General features: G+C 37.0%; 2 protein-coding genes across 2 annotated transcripts; both read left to right on the top strand.

Moving 5' to 3' along the window:
• Positions 1-1,280: 1,280 nt before the first annotated feature.
• On the top strand, positions 1,281-3,522 carry LOC114525164. Its single transcript, XM_028546388.1, has 2 exons — positions 1,281-1,453; positions 2,950-3,522. Exons 1-2 carry the CDS (start codon positions 1,399-1,401, stop codon positions 3,396-3,398), a joined length of 504 nt encoding a protein of 167 aa, XP_028402189.1. The 5' UTR covers positions 1,281-1,398; the 3' UTR covers positions 3,399-3,522.
• Positions 3,523-7,954: 4,432 nt separating this feature from the next.
• LOC114525219 lies at positions 7,955-9,206 on the top strand. The gene is made up of 2 exons (XM_028546445.1): positions 7,955-8,094; positions 8,663-9,206. Exons 1-2 carry the CDS (start codon positions 8,040-8,042, stop codon positions 9,112-9,114), a joined length of 507 nt encoding a protein of 168 aa, XP_028402246.1. The 5' UTR covers positions 7,955-8,039; the 3' UTR covers positions 9,115-9,206.
• Positions 9,207-22,675: the final 13,469 nt, after the last annotated feature.

Genomic DNA, 22,675 nt, shown 5'->3' with positions numbered 1-22,675 from the left:
AAAGCCTTGAAGCAATTCTCGAGTTTTCGTTTCTTTGACCTATTCTTGCATTTTGACCTTGGAACTGACTTCCAAAAGTATAGACAAGGAGGTGCCTGCCCTGACTCTGTGGTCATTGTGACATGCATGGAAAAATTATGCAAGCACACACCATCTACAACGCCGGTCTTATTGTGTGAAAGAATACTTCCTACGACTGGTTTCTTCTTTATAACTGCCAGTGACTGGTTACATATAATAAAAGAAACTGACTGGTTGGATTTGCTGATGGTAGTAATGTAGCAGAATTGGCTGATCAGAATCTTCAGAAATTTAAAAACCCGAAACGCGCAGCAAACATATGAAATCTCATTAGATTTAATTAAGAATTGATAGACATTCACTTAACTTGATCTTTGGTGCAAATCTAGTATAAATATTTACTCGTATGAATAAACATCTAAATGTTGTGCAATATCAGAGACATTTACCAGCTGAAGCAAGGTGCCCGGTTAATTTCCGTGCACGAAGCGCTGCAAAATGAATGCACAGTCGGCCTGGAAATTCGCACAAATCGATTTCGCACTGGCACTGAAAGTAACGGCTTCCGACTGTAGTATGAACAAACGTGCGATTCGGAAGTTTAAGGTTGCTGCTGGTGGTTTGACTATTCCCATATTTGCTAACATTTAAACTAACCAAAGTACAAAGGTGTAGACATCAGGGGCCGGTTGTTCGAAAGGCGTTTAGCTTAAACGGTGGATAGATTAAAAATGGAAAACCAGATTATCTATTTATTGAACAGCTAAGCTGAAATATTTCGATGTAAATAGTTTAATTGTCAATAGAAGTACATATTAAATGCATAAGATGCAGGTTCAGTCATTCACAAGATGTATGAGAGTATTTTTAAACTTTGGCTTATCCACCGTTTAAGCTAAACGCCTTTCGTACAACCTGCTCCAGAAAATTATCTCGAGCGAAGATTGTACCGTCGTCTACCGTACAACTGTATTTTCTGGGATACCATCTTGATTTAACAAATTTCACGAAGCTTTCTTGCCATTCATTTATTTGATACAAAAAAATGTTGCTCAGGTGAAATCTAGACCCAGATTTCATTAAAAGGTTTATCATCACAAGACACTCCCCAATCCTGACTTGTTCGCAACGCCCCTAGATATTTCGTTAATTGCCGAGGGCAAATAAATGAACAGCTACCTGGAGAAACCAGCTGAAGGAAGCTAACGCCAGTCAGTAATTCCCACGATGAGACATCCCAGTCAATTTCCAAATCGATAGCATAAAAGTCGTGTGTTCGTCAAGCTCGGATCAATTCCAGTTTGGTCCGAAAGACAACCTTGAAGAAATAAGAGATTGAAGAAAGAAGACTTTGAAGAAGACAAGCAAATCGAGAAGATGAAGTTTGGCATCGCAATTATTGTTGCTTTGGTGATTTTTCTTTCCCCATCAGGTGTGTGTAGCATTATTCTTGCCTTTAGCTGTGTGTTATTGCTTGTTTTTCTAATTAATGCATGCCTTTCTCGCCTTTATCCTTTCTTATGATGACGAATAGGCCGCCTTTTTGGGGGTACTTTTTAGTGCAAAGTTTGAGAAACTTTGCAGTATTGTGATGAGTGGCGAAAATTCAAACGAGTCAGTCAGTCAGTCATAGTGTAACTTTACGGGGGGTAGTTGATTTATGCGTATAGTAACTTTTTGTATGTGATCATTAATTTAAAGTTTTTAAATCAGTTTAACTTGCTTTATTTATTAATGCACTATATCCCTTTTGCGAAGTTCACCAAAATATTGAGGAATTTTGACAGTTACTGTAAATTTTGAAGCATTGCTTTTCCGCGGTTTGGGTTTCGTTTTAAAGGGATTTGCGCAGTGTTACCCCCCGGAACACCTGATTTTTTCTTATACGTCGCAACTGCGCATGTGCCGTCTAGACTTGAACGTTATTCACGTTGTAAAGAAACGAGGAGCGACGAGCATTGCTTCAAAACATTCCGGGCGTAAAAATCGAGCAATTCTTTGAGAATCTACGCAATTTATTTATCAACTTATGTTATGAATTACGAGCATTCAATTCAACACAAATATAATTTGGAAGGTTTATTCCATAAATAGAGCTATAAGAGGTTAGCAAGCAAGTCGATACCTGATATTCTGCATAAAGTACATAAATGATACTAAACAAAACGGACATTTTGTGCAGTAATCAAATCATTTTGGCGGTATACAGTATTGATTATAAGTATATTGTTTTGTATCGATTTACGCGTCGAAGTTATCCACATCATAGACATAAATATGCACCGCGGTTTATTTACATTATTTAGTAACTTATTTACAACACAACTATTTTGGCCATTGGTATGAAATGACGGATAAATTGTTGCCATCATATAAATGTAGTGAATGTAGTCACAGTTGTTTGACGAAGAAAAGAGATTAAACTGAGAAAATCGCGCCCGGTTAGGCTGGTTTACATGGGCAACTAAAATTATAATTTAATAGTGACAGTATCCGCGGCTAACGTAACTTGAGTACTTTGAGTAATTTCCTTTTGATTAATGTTTAACCTAGTTCATTATAGTTACTGGCATTAGTCAAATGTTTATATTGGGACAAACGTCTCTGGTTGCTTAGGTATTACAGGGCATGAAAACTTTGCACTATCCTTGAATCCCTAGTTTCAAAACTGTAGGCGTAAGACCTCGTAACGGCAACTATCTTTAATTTCAGGCTGAATTTATTCTTCAAATGTTCCGTTGTTCTAAAAAAAAAAAGCTTTTTATGTTGTTATAATTTTTAAACGCATCTCAGAAAATTGAAAGTACCCCAAAAACGTCATCGTAAGAAGGGCTAATTAAGGCAACTTTTTTTCGGTACTGTCTATATAGCACAGGTAGATTCCGCCATTCCGGTTTCCAGCGCGACTTACCTCAATGTTTTTTTTAGTAAACGGTGCGGAAAGCGACGTGGTTCGTGTTTTTGACAAAAAGACGCAGATGAGTGGCGAAAAGGTGCTGGAAATCCTGGAGAAGGCTGACCTCGAGAAGTATGGATTTAAGAAAACCGTCGAACAATCCACGAAGACGGATGAAAATGGTAAGATAGTCAAAAAGACGACCATTTACTATTTGGCCACCGATGATTGCTCTAGGGTTTGGTTCTGGGAGAGCATTTTGGAGCAACGTTTGCCAGCAGAGTTGAGAAACTCGAAGTTCGCTTCAACCATCGTGAAAGAAGTCAAAGATCGTATCACCGGTCGCAAGACAAAGACCTGCAAAGTTGGCCTGGAAATTCATCCAAAACGTTGCTTAGGCAACAACAGTGGTAAACGTGGTATCGCAGATTGTTCGTGGCATCTTGTCTGTTGGGCTGCCTCCATTAAGTACACTGATTAACTAGCTTACCAACTGTCACTTTAAAAGCTTAAATATAATCCTTTGGAACTGATAAGAACTGATCAATAATTGTGTAGTTTTTTTGTAGTATTTTTGTAGTGACCACTCTATACTATAGCGGTATAGTTTGCTAGTATATCTAATAAACACATATTCACCCCGGCATATTGTTTAATTTCGCTTCAAAATACACTATATTAGGGGCTGATTACATGGAGTGTTTTCAGCCGTTATAAATTCCTAACAAAATCGCGCATGCGATTACATGACAAGAATTTCAGCCCGCGCGGGCTGGAACTTAGTGTTGTTGTCATGTAATCGTAAATAAACTTTAACCCGGACAGCAAAATTCACCTTGACAATGCTTTTTCGTTTGTTTATTTCATTTTTATGTGCAGTCATAGTCTCTTAAAGGTCAGGTTATTGTCGTTCGGGATTTTAAAGCGCTCGAAGAATCGAAATAGGTCTACTATACCAGCCTTTACAAACTCAGCCCGGGCTGAAATTTCAGCCTGGTTTTGAAGTAATTCTGACGTGTCATAACACAACTCGGGCTGAAACTTGCCATGTAATTGAAAACTGTTTGCAGCCCATTCGTCTCCAAAATCATGCTTTCGTTAACGCCGAGGCAACGACTGCCCCCGCTTTCACCAGAAGCGCGCAGATTGTCCCGTGTCACAAGCCAAAGTTGCGAGTGTCACAAGGCGCAAAGTGGAAACAAGGGAAAAGGGAAAAGGCCAATGAATTGTTTAAAATAAAAATACATATTCTTTATGTACAAATATTGTTGTTGTTTTTTGATTGCGTTGCATTCAGACATCTGTTTCTTGACCTGTGATTCCAAACCTCCTTTTCTCTCACAACTCAGACGGTATGCAATTTCCTATATGACGGCATAATGATCCTTCTATAATGGAGTGGAATTTTTGCCCTTATTCAATTCACAATAAAGCCTCAATATGAAATTAAACTAAAGTCAAATGGGAACTAAATTATTGCAAATCGTAAAAGCGATGCATTGTTTAAAAAAATTCTTTCCCTTTGTATCTTTCCATCGCTGAATATCGTTTGGCAACGTTAATTTAACTTAGCAATGCGAATGTTGGGATCCACTTCTTTATCCAGTTCGGTACTGCTGCCGCTTTTTCATTCAATTTGTGGCTCGTCCTTAATTAATACTTTCTTTGAGTGAAACTGTGAAAGTAGATGACGAAAGAAAGCCTTGAAGCAATTCTCGAGTTTTCGTTTCTTTGACTTGTTCTGGCATTTGGAACTGACTTCCGAAGGATATAGAGAAGGAGGTGCCTGCCCTGACTCTGTCATTGTGACATGCATGAAAAAATTATGCAAGCACACACCATCCCTAACGCCGGTCTTTTCATGGAATTACATCCAAAAGGTTGCTTAGGAAAAACTTCAACGGCAACGACTGGGGCAAACGTAGTATCTCTGGCTGTTCGAAGCATGTTGTCTGCTGGGTCAACCTTTAATACTGTTGATTGAGGCCTTAAAGGGCTTAGAAAATGGACTTAATTGGGGACTAAGAGCTGATCGATGAATAATTCTGTAGTTTATTTTAATAGTAGTGTAATTTCTCAGCATAAATGAAATAAGCTGAAAAAACTCATTTGTATTTAGCACAAGCATATTGTTTATTTCTCACTTATATATAACGGTTGCTGCAAGAAAATTGCTTTAGACATTAGATAACGCTATGATTAGTTTCATTACTGTGCCATGCATCTTTCAACGAATATTATAATATGCATGTATGGTAAGGGAGAAAACTATATGTATGAAAAACTGTTCCCATCCTATCCGGAGTCTGGCAAAGGCGACATATATTTACTACAAATTAAATCATTTTAATAATAAATGCTATCATGTATGCGTATTTCCAACTTTTCCTATTAAAAAGTGCCACTTACTTCATTAAAACGAATTTCATTTGTTAGTGTCAAAAATGCACAATACCGTATATGCCTTATCATATACCAATTTCATTTGTTATTGTATATATTGTCAAACACTCGGGATTATGTCGATGTGTGGCCGTCCCATTGCAGTCGAACCTAAAGGTTAAGTTGTTAATCCATTAAATGTGTTTTTGAAATTACACATCGCTGGAGAGATCTAACCAGCTTAGTCCTAGATTATTTGATTGCCATGTGGCTCTCGATTTAGCCAAACACAACAGATGATTTCATTTATTTCGGCTCTAACTGAATCTTGTTATGTAATATAATCATCTTCCTTGCTAATCCCCTTCAACTGTAGTCTGTCAGACTTTTGAATTATCTAATTCGCTTTCTAAATATTTACCAGGGGCCGGTTGTATCAAGCCCGTTCAGCTTAAACGGTGAATATAAAGTTCAAAATAGAAAGCAAGTCTATCGTTTGATTCAACAAGCAAACTAAATGTTTTTAACCTTAATTAATCCAAAGATATACTGTTTATAGTGGTTAACTACATATTCAGTGCATAATATTCCAGGTGACTCATTAATACAACCGTCCACCCCCAGTGCCTTAGAATAGCGTTACCAGCTGAAAGGAAGCTTTGTTTTTCTGAGATTATATTTTTATTACCAAACGCCGCCTAGCTGATGAGATCGATATAATAATCATATCACGAACAAGTTTTACCCAATTATATATATATATATAATGTTTGAATGTTTGCCCGCTGTGTATTGAGGAAAAAAGGCTTATCATGTTATCTAATAAAGAAGAGTCGTTGAACAAAAGATCTGAAATATTCAGTAGATGCCGACATAGATTTGGCTTTAAGGCCTGTTATGTTAAGCGCGCGCAAACTGGTACATTTAAGCGCTTGCGTTAACAATCAGAAACGCGTGTGCATAACCGTTACATCTTAATTGCGTGTTAGTAATCGCCTGATGATCGTACACGGTAGAAGCATAGGTAGCCCAACACTCGTGGTCCGCGCGCGTACACGCTACTCAGTGATTGCATATATTAATTTATCCTAAGGTTGGCAACTTTATCAACAATTATCAATAATATATCACATACATACATGTCAAACTTCGATAAAAACTGAAAAACTACCACAAAATACTGCAAAATTAATAAATATAAATGAACTTGGATATATTTTCTAAATTTCGACATAGTTTTTAGCTTCAAAATGTATTGGGAAATACGGAAATTTGTTCATTTAAAATAAAGTTTTTGAAAATATATTGTCGAAATTTTCTTGTCGATAGGCGGGATCCAATTTACTCTACATTACGTCACCTTCGGAGTCAATCGGAGAAATCCCGAGTCAATCCTATTGGCTGTTCTCTCATGGAGCAATCTTCGGAAATTTTCCGACTTTTCAGCAGCCAATAGGATTGACTCGGGATTTCTCCGATTGACTCCGAAGGTGACGTAATGTAGAGTAAATTGGATCCCGCCTATCGACAAGAAAATTTCGACAATATATTTTCAAAAACTTTATTTTAAATGAACAAATTTCCGTATTTCCCAATACATTTTGAAGCTAAAAACTATGTCGAAATTTAGAAAATATATCCAAGTTCATTTATATTTATTAATTTTGCAGTATTTTGTGGTAGTTTTTCAGTTTTTATCGAAGTTTGACATGTATGTATGTGATATATTATTGATAATTTGTGATAAAGTTGCCAACCTTAGGATAAATTAATATATGCTAATCACTGAGTAGCGTGTACGCGCGCGGACCACGAGTGCTGGGCTACCTATGGTAGAAGTACGTGAAACACAGTGTAGCGAAATAAAATTTTAAAAAATTTTAAGATTGTAATTTGTTGATATATATATATATATATATATATATATATATATATATATATATATATATATATATATATATACTGTTAAAAATACAGTTAAACTACGACTATCTTGAAAAACCAGCATCGTGACTCGTGTGCAAAATGTTGTTACAATTTCCGATCTAACTTATGCGACTTATTGCAACCTCCTAATGTACATTTATAAGAGGCACAGCTATAGGATCCAAAATTAACAGGCAGGATGGTGGATGGTGGCGATTTATTCGACCAATGTGAAAGTACTCAAGGAATCTAACCACACACATTGCCGCAACAAAAAATAAACTTTACATAAGGACAATATTTAATTAGTATATTATTATTAATCACACTAATCTTCGCAATTTTGGGGCGGATTAATGCTGGAAAGCGCTGTTTTAATTGCTTTTATATTATTATATAATCCACCCTGGATTATGAACATTGCATATCTCATTCGAACAAAGATGCTATACAACAAGTGCTACACATTACTCCGGCGCATGAAATGGCCTTGAAATGGTGGTCATCGACCTGAATATTTGAATTGCTATACCTTTGGAAAGACTCTAGACTATCTGGGGAATTTGGTAAATCAAACTGTTTGTTCATATGTAACATGTTTATCGATGGTAAATAAACTAAAAGCTACCTGCATGAGAAACCAGCTGAAGGAAGAAAATGTCAGTCAGTAACTTTCAAGACGAGGCATCCCGGCTAATTTCCATATCGACAGCATAAAAGACGGGTGTTTGGCAAGCTGGTTCATATGCAGTTTTGTCCGAAAGAAGAACTTGAAGAAAGAAGACTTTGAAGAAGATTTAAATCAGGAGAGAAAATGATGTTTGGCATCGCAATTTTTGTTGCTTTGGTGATTTTTTCTTCCCCATCAGGTGTGTTTCGTATTGTATCTTTCTATATTCCTAAAATTACCACTTTCATTATCTAAAAAATGAAAATATCTTCAGAGATTCTAAGTATGGTTTTCTATGGTCGTAAGAGAGACTTTAGACTTAAGAACTTTAGACTCAAGGCTAACATCTTACTCCTTTGCACAGTCAAAAGCGAAAGGTTTTGGATCTTTTAGAATGTTTAATAAACTACTGGAATGTTTAATAAACTAATGGAATAAACTACTCGCCCTACGGGCTCGTATTCCCACTGATTATTTCTCGTTCTCCCAAACTCCCACGGGTGTTTCTATACTGTTTAGAAACACGGGAAATGTTTTCTATTTTGTTTATAATATAACTCAAAAGAGATTTTTGTACAAATATTATAATTCGATTCAATTACAAATTCGATTTAATTACAAATTCTCATTACATTGCCTCGCTTGTCAATTTCGGCGGGAAAATTCCCTTCAGTTTATACAGTTATCGAAACACGCTTCTCGACCAATCAGCACGCGCGTACTATAAATTTTATATTATAAAATATTTCATCGTATGTCATTTTTAGTGTATGGAGCAGAAAGCGACGTGCTTCGAGTTTTTGACGAGAATTTACAATTGACCGAGAAAGAGATGGAAGAATACATGAAGCAAGCGAATCTGGAAAAATATGGTTTTAAGAGAACCGAGGAGACCACGACTGAAACGGATGAAAATGGAGAGAAAAGTACAAAGAGAATCATCTACTACAAGGTCACCGATGATTGTTCTCGAGTCATGTTCTGGGAAGGAGTCCTTGAACAACGCTTGCCAGAGAAATTAAAAAATCTGAAAATCTTTTCAACCACCGTGAAAGAGATTCAGAATCGTATTGCTGGCAGGAAGACAAAGGAATGCACAGTCGGTTTAGAGATCCATCCAGGTCGCTGTCTCAAGTCCAGTGGAAGCAAACGTCGTGTGGCTAGAGCTTGCAATGGGTGCGGTATCTGTTGGGGTGCAGCCATCGTTTACGGCAACTAAGGAATATAAGATACTTGTACTAATAATCTACATTTGATTATCTCTGTAGTATTTCTGTCAATATAGACAGCAGTAGTTGGATTAATAAATGATCGTTGCATTGACTCGTGTTATTTTATCATTGTTACTGAATACATAAAGAATTGATTTGACCTCGTCGATTTTTCCACTATATGTGGTGAGTTTCCAATCTTCTATTATAGAAGCCTTCAGCCTCTTGCTTTTCTGACCGATACTAAGTGTGACACCGAGTTTCAGGGCCTTGAAACTTTTAGTCATCATTCAAGATGATTAAACTTGTGACTCTCACAATAAAATCAGTGGCGCAGGCAAGGGGGGGGGCAAGGAGGGGGGGCAAGGTAGGGGGCAAGGAGGGGGCAAGGAGGGGGGCAAGGAGATGGGGCAAGGTAGGGGGGCAAGGAGGGGGGCAAGGGAGGAGGGCAAGGAGGGGGGCAAGGTAGGGGGCAAGGAGGGGGGGCAAGGGAGGGGGGCAAGGAGGGGGGGCAAGGAGGGGGGCAAGGGAGGGGGGCAAGGAGGGGGGGGCAGTGACCCAATGATTTCTAGAATCGGCTTTCAGATTTGTCCAAATTCAATGAAACGGAAGAAAGTTAACAATTTTGAAATTTACTAAAACTCTAAAGTAAAAATTCAATTCATTCTGAACCTTCCCCAGAATTTGCCCCTCAAAAACAATTGCTGGCGGCGCCACTGAATAAAATACAACAATTCAGTAAAGTCAGGGTGTATATATGCGCCTAGTCAGTGTCCCCCCCTCCCGACTTTCAAAGTGATAAGAAAAATCACCATTTGAAAAGTGAACTTTTCCCGCCAGTTCTAAATTTCCAAAAATAAATTGCCGTGCCCCTAAACACAACACCCGTCCTCCAGCCTCCTATGTCCCTGAATAAAATATTGACGCATAAACCATCAAGGTCGCAAGACTCGCCTTAACCCCCTCCGCGCTGTTCTTACGACTGGCGATATTTGAGAACTCTGGGAGTGTTCAGTTTAACATGCGGATTACGACGCCGAACAGATTTTATTCAAATGCTTGAATCGGGATTTTTAAGAAACGTCCAAACTTTGCTTTTAAAATGATCTTCCTGATAGTACGGCTCTGGTTCATATTATATTGAGTGGGTATCAAATTGATGTGTCGTTGGGTCTGGATCTCCAGGATCCAACGTTTTATGTATAATCGTTTTACGTTTTGTCCATCGTTCTCATAGAAACACCTGCATTCTGTTGAACAATGAATAAAATAAACTTGCAATACTGAAAGATTCACGAATGTTTACGCAATTCTACAATACATCACAGAGTTTCTGCATAACGTTTGATTAACTTACAACTTGTTTTTCCCAAGAGTAAATAAAAAGAGACTCGAATCCTTCCAAATTTCGTCATTCTCGTGGTATGGCATTTGTTTCAGCTTTTTTTGGATCTATTGGGGGATTTTGACCTTGCAACTGACTTAGGGAAGTCAACAAGGAAATGGTTGTGAACATTCTGTCATTTGAGGAAACTATTATTGTTGTCAGAGTTTTGGGAAAATTCTGCCATCGCAGAAGCGGGTCACATACAGTGTTGGTTACATTTGTTCACCAACTCTTTTACGAGTCCTTCATCTATTGGGCATCCTCACGATTCGTACTCTCTGCATTTCATTTCCGAAAGTAGAATTTTCATATGAATGACCTAAGTTTCAAATTTCTGTATGTTTATCTTCAAAATAGGCTATAGATGAAATATCAGAACTCGAAGTCCAAATATATCATATTGTTGGACCGATTCAAACTGGATCCAACTTCATCTGCAGGTGACATTTATTCACGAACTTTATAATACGATTCCTTGCATGATCTGTTGGCATATTTTTATAATTCCTCCCACTGAATTTCAATTCCGTATTAGCAATACAAGTACAAATGTATATTTCATGCATCTTCATCGCCCCCAGTTTCCGTGCAAATCTCAGTTTATCTTCATAATAAACTGGATGAAGGGACACCCGCTCGAATTAAGGAAATAGATTGGTCGAAGATGAAATTCAACTCGAAGAAGCTTTGCGTTGAGTTGCAATACTCGTTGCAAATTTGCAAAACAACTCGTTGCAGAGAAAAGAACCGCCTACTTCTTGACAATGACACTTAATTATGATGTCATATTGTGTTGAGTGGAAATTCAATTTATGAGTCTTCGGGTCTGGATCTCCAGGATCCAACTTTCTGTGTGTTTTCTTTTTACATTTCGTCGATCGTTCTCATAGAAACACCTAAGATAAAATACTAAACTTGCAATACTGAAAGATTCACGAATGTTTACACAATTTCTGCAATACATCACAGAGTTCTGGCATAACTTGTCAATCAACTTACAACTTGTTTTTCCTGAGAGTAAATAAAACGAGACTCGAATCCTCCCAAATTTCGTCATCTTGCGGTGTGGCATTTGTTACAGCTTCTTTTGGATCTGTTGAGCATTTAGACCTTGCGACTGACTTGCAGGGAAGTCAACAAGAAAATAGTTTTGATGGTAAAAATTTTTTTGTCCACAGTCAAAATTCTTCTATCGCGGGTCACATGCAGTGCTAGTTACATTTATTCACCTCTTTTCTATGATCCTTAATCTATTGGCTAATTGGCATACCTTTACTATTCGTGTTCTCTGCGTTTCGAAAATATTCAAGTACAATTTTCATATCAATGACCAGGTTTCAAATTTCCTTATGTTTATCTTCAGCATAGACTAGATGAAATGTCACAACTCAAAGTCCAAATATATCATATTATATTTTGGGCCGATTCGAACTGGATCTAACTTATGTGCACGAACTCTGGTGAAGGGCCACTCGCTCAAATTAAGAAAGAAGATTGGTCGAAGATGAAATTGAACTCGAAGAAGATTCGCGTTGAGTTGCAATACTCGTTGCGAATTTGCGAAACAATTCGTTGCAGAGATAAGAACCGCCTACTTCTTGACAATGACACTTTATGATGTCATATTGTCTTGAGTGGAAATTCAATTAATGACTCTTCGTATCTGATTCTCCAGGATCCAACTTTTTGTGTTTTTTCTTTTTTATGTGTCTTTTTACGTTTTGTCCATCGTTCTCATAGAAACACCAACATTATGTTGAGCAATAAATAACATAAACTTGCAATACTAAAAGATTCACGAATGTTTTCACAATTTCTGCAATACATCACACAGTTAGTTCTGGCATAACTTGTGACTCAACTTACAACTTGTTTTTCCTGAGAGTAAATAAGACGAGACTCGAATCCTCCCAAATTTCGTCATATCGTGTTGTGGCATTTGTTTCAGCTTCTTTTGGATCTGTTGAACATTTTGACCTTGCAACTGACTTATAGGGAAGTCAGCAAGAAAGTAGTTTCAATGGTAAAAACTTTTTTGTCCACAGTCGAAATTCTTCCATCGCGGGTCACATGCAGTGCTAGTTACATTTACTCACCTCTTTTCAATGATCCTTAATCTATTGGCTAATTGGCATATCTTTACGATTCGTGTTCTCTGCGTTTCGAAAATATTCAAGTACAATTTTCATATCAATTACCAGGTTTCAAATTTCCTTATGTTTATCTTCAGAATAAGCTAGATGAAATGTCAAAACTCGAAGTCCAAATATATCATATTATATGTTGGGTCGATTCACACTGGATCTAACTTATGTGCACGAAATCTATTGGCATTGCCATATTTTTATAATTCCTTCCCTCTAAATTTCATTTCCCTGTTATACAAGTACAAATGTATATTTCACATATTCATCGCTCCCAGTTTCCGTGCAAATCTCAGTTTATCTTCAGAATAAACTGGGTGAAGGGACACCCGCTCGAATTAAGGAAATAGATTGGTCGAAGATGAAATTCAACTCGAAGAAGCTTCGCATTGAGTTGCAATACTCGTTGCAAATTTGCGAAACAACTCGTTGCAGAGATAAGAACCGCCTACTTCTTCACAATGACACTTTATGATGTCATATTGTGTTGAGTGGAAATTCATTTCATGACTCTTCGGGTCTGGTTCTTCAGGATCCAACGTTTTGTGTTTTTTCTTTTTTACGTCTCTCTTTTCACGTTTTGTCCATCGTTCTCATAGAAACACCAACATTATGTTGAACAATAAATAACATAAACTTGCAATGCTAAAAGATTCACGAATGTTTACACAATTTCTGCAATACATCACAGAGTTCTGGCATAACTTGTGACTCAACTTACAACTTGTTTTTCCTGAGAGTAAATAAAACGAGACTCGAATCCTCCCAAATTTCGTCATCTCGTGGTGTGGCATTTGTTACAGCTTCTTTTGGATCTGTTGGGGATTTTGACCTTGCAACTGACTTATAGGGAAGTCAACAAGAAAGTAGTTTTGATGGTAAAAACTTTTTTTGTCCACAGTCAAAATTCTTCCATCGCGGGTCACATGCAGTGCTAGTTACATTTATTCACCTCTTTTCAATGATCCTTAATCTATTGGCATATCTTTACGATTCATGTTCTCTACGTTTCGAAAATATTCAAGTAGAATTTTCATATCAGTGCCCAGGTTTCAAATTTCCTTATGTTTATCTTCAGAATAGGCTAGATGAAATGACAGAACTCAAAGTCCAAATATATCATATTATATGTTGGGCCGATTCAAACTGGATCCAACTTATGTGCACGAACTCTATTGCCATATTTTTATAATTCCTTCCCTCTAAATTTCATTTTCGTTAATATGCAATACAAATGTACAATTCTCATATCCATCGCCTCCAGTTTCCGTGCAAATCCGGCTCAGTTTATCTTCAGAATAAACTGGGTGAAGGGCCATAATTCATTAGGAATCTTAAGCATGTAGGAGGACGGTAACACGACGACGACGTCGCTGGAATACTCCTTTCAATAAATGTTATGATAAAGCGTTGTTCTATATTATCAACTGTAATAATTTAATATAAGATGTTGAAAACATTGTGTTTACGTTTAGGGACAATTCTATAGAGCCTAATTCGAGGTAGCGCTCATTAGGTCCTGAAATGCAGACGTTCTACATAAAACGTAATAAACGACGTTTTGCCGTTGTAAACAGAACGCAGATCATGTCTAAAGCTCCCATAGGTATTTGATAATTCATTTCTTTTCAATCATGAAGCATTGTATTGATATAGTTGCCGTCGTCGTGTTCCTGTCCTACATGTTTAAAGTCCCTACTGTTTAAACGAAAACGGGGAAAAAACTATATAAGTACAGATTGGTCGAAGATGAAATTCAACTTGAAGAAGCTTCGGGTTAAGTTACAATACTCGGTTGCGAATTTGCAAAACAACTCGTTGCAGAGATAAGAACCGCCTACTTCTTGACAATGACACCTTATGATGTCGTATTGTGTTGAGTGGAAATCAAATTTACGAGTCTTCGGGTCTGGTTCTCCAGGATCCAACTTTTTGTGTGTTTTCTTCTTACATTTCGTCCATCGTTCTCATATAAACACTTGCATTATATGGAAAAAAAATAAAGTACTAAACTTGTAATACTAAAAGATTCACGAATGTTTTCACAATTTCTGCAATACATTACAGAGTTCTGGCATAACTTGTGACTCAACTTAAAACTTGTTGTTCCTGGGAGTAAATAAAACGAGACTCAAATCCTCCCAAATTTCGTCATCTCATTGGTGTGGCATTTGTTTCAGCTTCTTTTGGACCTATTTGAGGATTTTGACCTTGCAACTTGCTTTCAAAAATAAACAATTTTTATTGTGGTTTTATTGTTACCGCATGGAAATTAATCGTTTTATCAGGAAACAAGGCATCTTTCTGGAGCTTTTGGAATCTCAACTTCCGGCATATCGAAAGCATAAAAGTGAGATGTTTGCGAACTCAATCTATATTCCAGTTTGAAAACCGAAGAGGAAGGAAGATTGAAGATTGATGAAAGTTAAAGTGAATCCGACAATGAAACTTTGCATTGTATTATTTGTTGCTCTGGTCGCGTGTCTCTCTGAATCAGGTCAGTCCACAATAGATCAGTCCATTGTGAAGTTACTTTTTACCAGCTGAGGTACTCCTGCATTACAAATCTCATTACAAACATTATAATCAAATCATTACAAACACTCCTGAATTGATCTATCGTGTACACAACCAGTATAAAGTATATAAACTAAACCAAACTTATAACATGCATTACAATACAGAATTGAACAGTTTATCGTTTGTAAATTTTAGTTTATGGAGGAGAAAGCGACGTGCTTCGAGTCTTTGACGAGAATTTAAAATTGACTGAGAAGGAGATGGAAGAATACATGAAACAAGCGGATCTGGAAAAATATGGTTTTAAGAGAACCGAGGAAACCACCATTGAGACGGATGAAAATGGAGTGAAAAGGAAAAGGAGAACCATCTACTACAAGGTCACCGATGATTGTTCTCGAGTCATGTTCTGGGAAGGAATCCTTGAACAACGCTTGCCAGAGAAATTGAAAAATCCGAGAATCCTTTCAACCACCGTAAAAGAAGTTCAGAATCGTATCTCTGGCAGGAAGACAAAGGAATGCACAATCGGTTTAGAGATTCATCTAGATCGACGTCGCAAGTCCAGTGGAAGCAAACGTAGTATTGCTCGTGCCCGTGGGTGCATTTTAGTTTGCTGGAGTGCGGCCATCGTTTACGGCAACTAAGGTGTGTCATCATTGAACGGTTATAAACGGAAAACGGAAAAAGTGCTTGATAGAATAATGTACTAGTAGTAAGCTACCTTTAATGTTGTAGTCTTTCTTTCAACATAAATAGCAAGAGAGTCAAATAAATCATCATTTCAAAATTCATCAAAATTGTGTTATTTTTATCAAATGCGTTGTGAAGTATATAGGTACCCGGTTCTTGAAGTCTTAATAATTATATTCTCTCCTTAAAAATTACTCTAATATATTAATGTGTTTTTGAACCGATAGCACTGAAAAGAAATTAGGATCTTGAGAATTTTCAAGATATTTTCAGGGATTATCGCATATATTTTAAAAAGAGGGTATACAATAAAAATTCTGGTTATTTCTGGTCAATGATGAAAATGTAAAGTTCAATGAAAAGATTGAATAATGAAAATCAAGCTCTAGTATTCGAAGGGAAATACCGTCAGCGAGTTTTTACGAGGTGATTGTGATTAAGTCTTCCCCTCAATGAGTTTTGAGTGTGAGTAAGATTTTAAAATATACATGCGCTAGTCTCCAACATGTCGCTATGACGCGGAACTGTATTAGAAAAGCAGCGATACGGCTGAAATTTTAGCCCAAATGCTGGATTTGGGGTTATGAAAAACGTCTTCCTGGAAGCGCTGGGGAAGGTTGTCTAAGAAGAAACTTTACTGGCTTCGTACCGGACGCAATCACGGTTAAAAATGTGATCACAATACTGTCAAATTTCAACCAATTTGAATATGTATTGCGTATCGCATTCCATAATGGTGTTCATTGCTCTATCGGCGGAACAAACGAAGAAACGAATTATGTCAATCGTATTTTAATAAACTGCAGAACCAAAACACAAGCTGTTCAGTCTTATTCCTAATAGACGGGAAGACATACGTAATTATAATTTACGTAATGATCAACATAAATTATTGATCTTATTAATTGTAGAACTAGTAGACTTCGTAATTCGTTTATCCCGTCCAGTATCGTAGTTCATAATAACTCTTTATCATGATAGTTTTTAATATATATAGTTTTAATATATACTAAACTTGTAACAAGTCCTGTACAATTCAGCTTACTAGCTGCCTCTCAGACTTGGTTTTTTAATAAAACTCTAAACAAGCATTGATTCAGCGACAGCTCCTGAATTTTTACCTCTCGTGAATATACCTCTCGTGAATTTAACTACACAGAGCGTTCAGTTACTAAATTCGCCCTTATCTCGGCGTCAATACTATGTTCCTTTTTTTAATTCCTTCTCTCTGAATTTCATTTCCGTATTATACAAGTACAAATGTACAATTCACATATTCAGCACCCCCAGTTTCCGTGCAAATCTCAATTTATCTTCAGAATAAATTGGATAAAGGGCCACTCGCTTAAATTAAGAAAAAAAACTAGGTACAAATTGGTTGAAGATGAAATTCAACTCGAAGAAGCTTCGCGTTCAGTTGCAATACTCGTTGCGAATTTGCAAAACAATTCGTTGCAGAGATAAGAACCGCCTACTTTTTGACAATGACACTTTATGATGTCATATTGTGTTGAGTGGAAATCAAATTTATGAGTCTTCGGGTCTGGTTCTCCAGGATACGGCAACGCGACGCGAATTTTCCGTTTTCAGAAGCATATAAATTTAATTGGATTCTATTGACGCCAGAGCAGTCAAAATGTATTATCGTAAAGTATCTACAATAATATTGTAGTAACTTCAAGTTTATTTGCTCTTGGAAAACGAAAAACTGAAAAATCGCGTCCTGTCTGTGTTGGCCTTAGAACTGCCGGTGGCCGGTCACATGTAAAAAAACCAGGCCGGATTGACTTGCTGTTGTTGGTAGTGATGTAGCAGAATTGGTCCATCAGAATCTTCAGAAATTTAAAAACCCACTGAGATCTGAGTTTAATTAAGAATTCACAGACATGCATTTGAACTTGATCTTTGGTATAAATCTTGTATAAATATTTACTCATGAACAACGTCCAAATATTGTGCAATGTCCCAGACATATACCACCTTGAGATGAAAAACTCACAATTTTTTTACTGTAATACATATATATTAAAATATTTTGCAAATAATACTTGCTATTTCTAAAGTTTTCTTTACATACAGTTTCATCGCTCTGCGTCACCTAATATATGCTGCCTTATACGAGGTGATGCCATGGATGGCACAAGAGCCAGATTAAGTCCACATAAAAATCGAGTTTCCCTGTGTTGAGGGCAGGGGGGTGAAATGCAGTTGGCCGTATTCGGTTGAGCAAAAACGTTGGGTAAAAAGTAGGCCCAGATGCGGAAGGAAGATTTGGACATTTTTTTTGAATAGCTGATCATTAGCACATTGATACCTCAAATCCTGACATTCTCGCCACGCCCTTAGAGATTTAATTACTTGTGAATGGTAAATAAACGAACGTCTACCTGAAGAAACCAGCTGAAGGAAGATAATGCCAGTCAATATTTTCAAGATAGATATTTTCAAGACAAGATATAATTTTTACATCGACCGCATAAAAGTCGTGTGTTCGGCAAGCTGAGATCAATTTGAGTTTGGCTTTGAAGAAATTGAAGAAAGAAAATCTGAAGAAAGTAGAAGATAAAACAGTCGAGAAAATGAAGTTTGGCATCGCAGTTCTTGCTGGTTTGGTGATTTTGGGTCACATACAGTGTTGGTTACATTTGTTCACCAACTCTTTTACCAGTCCTTCATTGGGCATCCTCACGATTCGTACTCCTCTGTATTTCATTTCCGAAGGCACAATTTTCATATGAATGACCCAAGTTTCAAATTTCTATATGTTTATCCTCAAAATAGGCTAGATCAGATCTGGGAGTCCAAATATATCATATTATGTTGGACCGATTCAAACTGGATCCAACTTCATGTGCAGGTGACATTTACTCAGGAACCTTATAATACGATTCCTTGCATGATCTGTTGGCATATTTTTATAATTCCTCCCACTGAATTTCATTTCCGTATTAGCAATACAAGTACAAATATATATTTCACATATCCATCGCCCCCAGTTTCCGTGCAAATCTCAGTTTATCTTCAGAATAAACCGAGTGAAGGGCCACTCGCTCAAATTAAGGAAAAAAACTAACAGATTAAACTAACAGGAAAAAAAAGTACAGATTGGTTGAAGATGAAATTCGACTTGAAGAAGCTTTACGTTGAGTTACAAATTAGCAAAACAATTCGTTGCAGAGATAAGAACCGCCTACTTCTTGACAATGACACTTTATGATGTCGTATTGTGTTGAGTGGAAATCAAATTTATGAGTCTTTGGGTCTGGTTCTCCATGCAGGATCCAAATTTTTGTGGGTATTTTCTTTTTTACGTGTCTTTTTACGTTTTGTCCACCGTTCTCATAGAAACACCAACATTATGTTGAGCAATGAATAACATAAACTTCCAATACTAAAAGATTCACAAATGTTTACACAATTTCTGCAATACGTCACATAGTCTTGGCATAACTTGTGATTATAACTCACAACTTGTTTTTCCTGAGAGTAAATAGAACAAAACTCAAATCCTCCCAAATTTTGTCATCTCGTGATGTGGCATTTATTTCAGCTTTTTTTGGATCTGTTGGGGATTTTGACCTTGAAACTGACTTAGGGAAGTCAACAAGGAAGTAGTTGTTGACCTTCTGTCATTGGATGAAACTATTTTTTTTTGACGGAGTCTTGGGATAATTCTGCCATTGCAGAAGCGGGTCACATGCAGCGTTGGTTACATTTGTTCAACCAACTCTTTTACCAGTCCTTCATTGGGCATCCTCACAATTCGTACTCCTCTGTATTTCATTTCCGAAGGCACAATTTTCATATGAATGACCCAAGTTTCAAATTTCTATATGCATGTTTATCCTCAAAATAGGCTAGATGAAATATCAGAACTCGAAGTCCAAATATATCATATTGTTGGACCGATTCAAACTGGATCCAAATTCATCTGCAGGTGACATTTATTCACGAACTTTATAATACGATTCCTTGCATGATCTGTTGGCATATTTTTATAATTCCTCCCACTGAATTTTATTTCCGTATTAGCAATACAAGTAAAATTGTATATTTCACATACTCATCGCCCCCAGTTTCCGTGCAAATCTCAGTTTATCTTCAGAATAAACCGAGTGAAGGGCCACTCGCTCAAATTAAGGAAAAAAACTAACAGATTAAAGTAACAGGAAAAAAAAAGTACAGATTGGTTGAAGATGAAATTCAACTTGAAGAAGCTTTGCGTTGAGTTGCAAATTTGCAAAACAATTCGTTGCAGAGATAAGAACCGCCTACTTCTTGACAATGACACTTTATGATGTCGTATTGTGTTGAGTGCATGGAAATCAAATTTATGAGTCTTCGGGTCTGGTTCTCCAGGATCCAACTTTCTGTGTGTTTTCTTTTCACATTTTGTCCATCGTTCTCATAGAACCACCTAAAATGAAATACTAAACTTGCAATACTGAAAGATTCACGAATGTTTTCACAATTTCTGCAATACATCACAGAGCTCTGGCATAACGTTTGACTCAATTTAAAACTTGTTTTTACTGAGAGTAAATAAAATGAGACTCGAATCCTCCCAAATTTCGTCATCTCATTGTTGTGGCATTTGTTTCAGCTTCTTTTGGACATATTTGGGGATTTTGACCTTGCAACTTGCTTTCAAAAGTAAACAATTATTATTGTGGTTTTATTGTTACCGCATGGAAATCGTTCTATCAGGAGAACAATACATCTCACTAGAGATCACGGAGTCTCAGCTTCCGGCATATCGAAAGCATAAAAGTGAAATGTTTGCGAACTCAATCTATATTCCAGTTTGGAAACCGAAGAGGAAGGAAGATTGAAGATTGATGAAAGTTAAAGTGAATCCGACAATGAAACTTTGCATTGTATTATTTGTTGCTCTGGTCGTATGTCTCTCTGAATCAGGTATGCCACAATAGTCCATTGTGAAGTTACCAGCTGAAATACTTCTGGATCACAAATCTCATTACAAACATTATAATCAATGCATTACAAACACTCCTGAGTTAATCTATCGTGCACACAACCAGTATAAAGTATATAAACTAAACCAAACTTATAACATGCATTACAATACAGAATTTAACAGTTTATCGTATGTCAATTTTAGTTTATGGAGGTGAAAGTGACGTGCTTCGAGTTTTTGACGAGAATTTACAATTGACTGAGAAGGAGATGGAAGAATACATGAAGCAAGCGGATCTGGAAAAATATGGTTTTAAGAGAACCGAGGAGACCACCTTTGAAACGGATGAAAATGGAGAGAAAAGGAAAAGAAGAACCATCTACTACAAGGTCACCGATGATTGTTCTCGAGCTATGTTCTGGGAAGGAGTCCTTGAACAACGCTTGCCAGAGAAATTGAAAAATCTGAAAATCTTTTCAACCACCGTGAAAGAGATTCAGAATCGTATTGCTGGCAGGAAGACAAAGGAATGCACAGTCGGTTTAGAGATCCATCCAGATCGATGTCAGAAGTCCAGTGGCAGCAAACGCCGTGTGGCTCGAGGTTGCACTGCAGGTTGGTGCTTTATTTGTTGGAGTGCGGCCGTTGTTTACGGCAATTAAGGTGTTTCATCATTGAACGGTTGTAAACGGAAAACGGAAAAAGTGTCTTGATAGAATAATGTATTAGTAGTAAGCTACCTTTAATGCTGTAGTCTTTTTTTCAACATAGATAGCAAGAGAGTCAAATAAATTATCATTTCAAAATTCATCAAAATGGTGTTATTTATATCAAATGCATTACATTACTGGCTTAAAAATTTGATCACGATGCTGTCAAATTTCAACCAATTCGAATATGTATTTCCACTTACAGCGAAATCGTTCGCTAGCGAAATATTAGCATATTTTCTTATAGATTAGTGCGACTTGAGTGTTCTCAATTCAAAAGAAAATATGCAAATATTTCGCCAGCGAACGATTTCGCTGTAAGTGGAAATCCGCCTTAATGCAGCGACGCGGCTCCTGAATTTTTCTTCACCACGGCTTCGTTGATAAAATCTGCATGGTGGGATTGGCAGAAGAGCCACACGTGCAAGAGTTACGACTTCTTTCTCTGCAACGAATTGTTTTGCAAATTCGCAACGAGTAATAAAATGCCATTCACGCCCCATCGTTGACGCGAGATTTTCTCGATTTAAAAAGATCAACCAGATTGTGTGTGCATTGAATACGTTGATCCAAAAAACGACGTGTATGGAAGAATTAAAAGTTCCCCTTTCATGCTTTCTACAACGTGGAAAAACTTTAATGATTCCAATACACACTGGGGAGACTGGGGTTAAGTTCTGAGTCAGAACCGAGTACAAAGTCAAAGAATATGCGTGTATGCATTGTCGTTTAGTTTCGATCGAGTTAACATGCAGAATATATGCATTCATTCGTATATAGTTTTGATCGAGACACAGAATATGTATGCTGCAGGATGCTGCATTGTCGTTTAGCTTCGATCGAGTAAACATGTAGAGTATGCGTTCATTCGTATAGTTTACTAGTCGTACAATTTACTAACTTTTTGTGTGTTTTTCACATTTGGTCCATCGTTCTCATAGAAACACCTAAAATACTAAACTTGCAATACTGAAAGATTCACGAGTGTTTTCACAATTTCTGCAAAACATCATAGAGTTCCAGCGTAACTTGTCAATCAACTTACAACTTGTTTTTACTGAGAGTAAATAAAATGAGACTCGAATCCTCCCAAATTTCGTCATTTCATTGGTGTGGCATTTGTTTCAGCTTCTTTTGGACATATTTGGGGATTTTGACCTTGCAATTTGCTTTCAAAAGTAAACAATTATTATTGTG

Source organism: Dendronephthya gigantea, unplaced genomic scaffold (genome assembly GCF_004324835.1).
Source record: "Dendronephthya gigantea isolate DGI-Jeju-01 unplaced genomic scaffold, DenGig_1.0 000033F, whole genome shotgun sequence".
In the NCBI taxonomy this organism is placed as follows: Eukaryota; Metazoa; Cnidaria; class Anthozoa; order Malacalcyonacea; family Nephtheidae; genus Dendronephthya; species Dendronephthya gigantea.
This window is presented reverse-complemented; position numbering and strand designations above follow the sequence as displayed.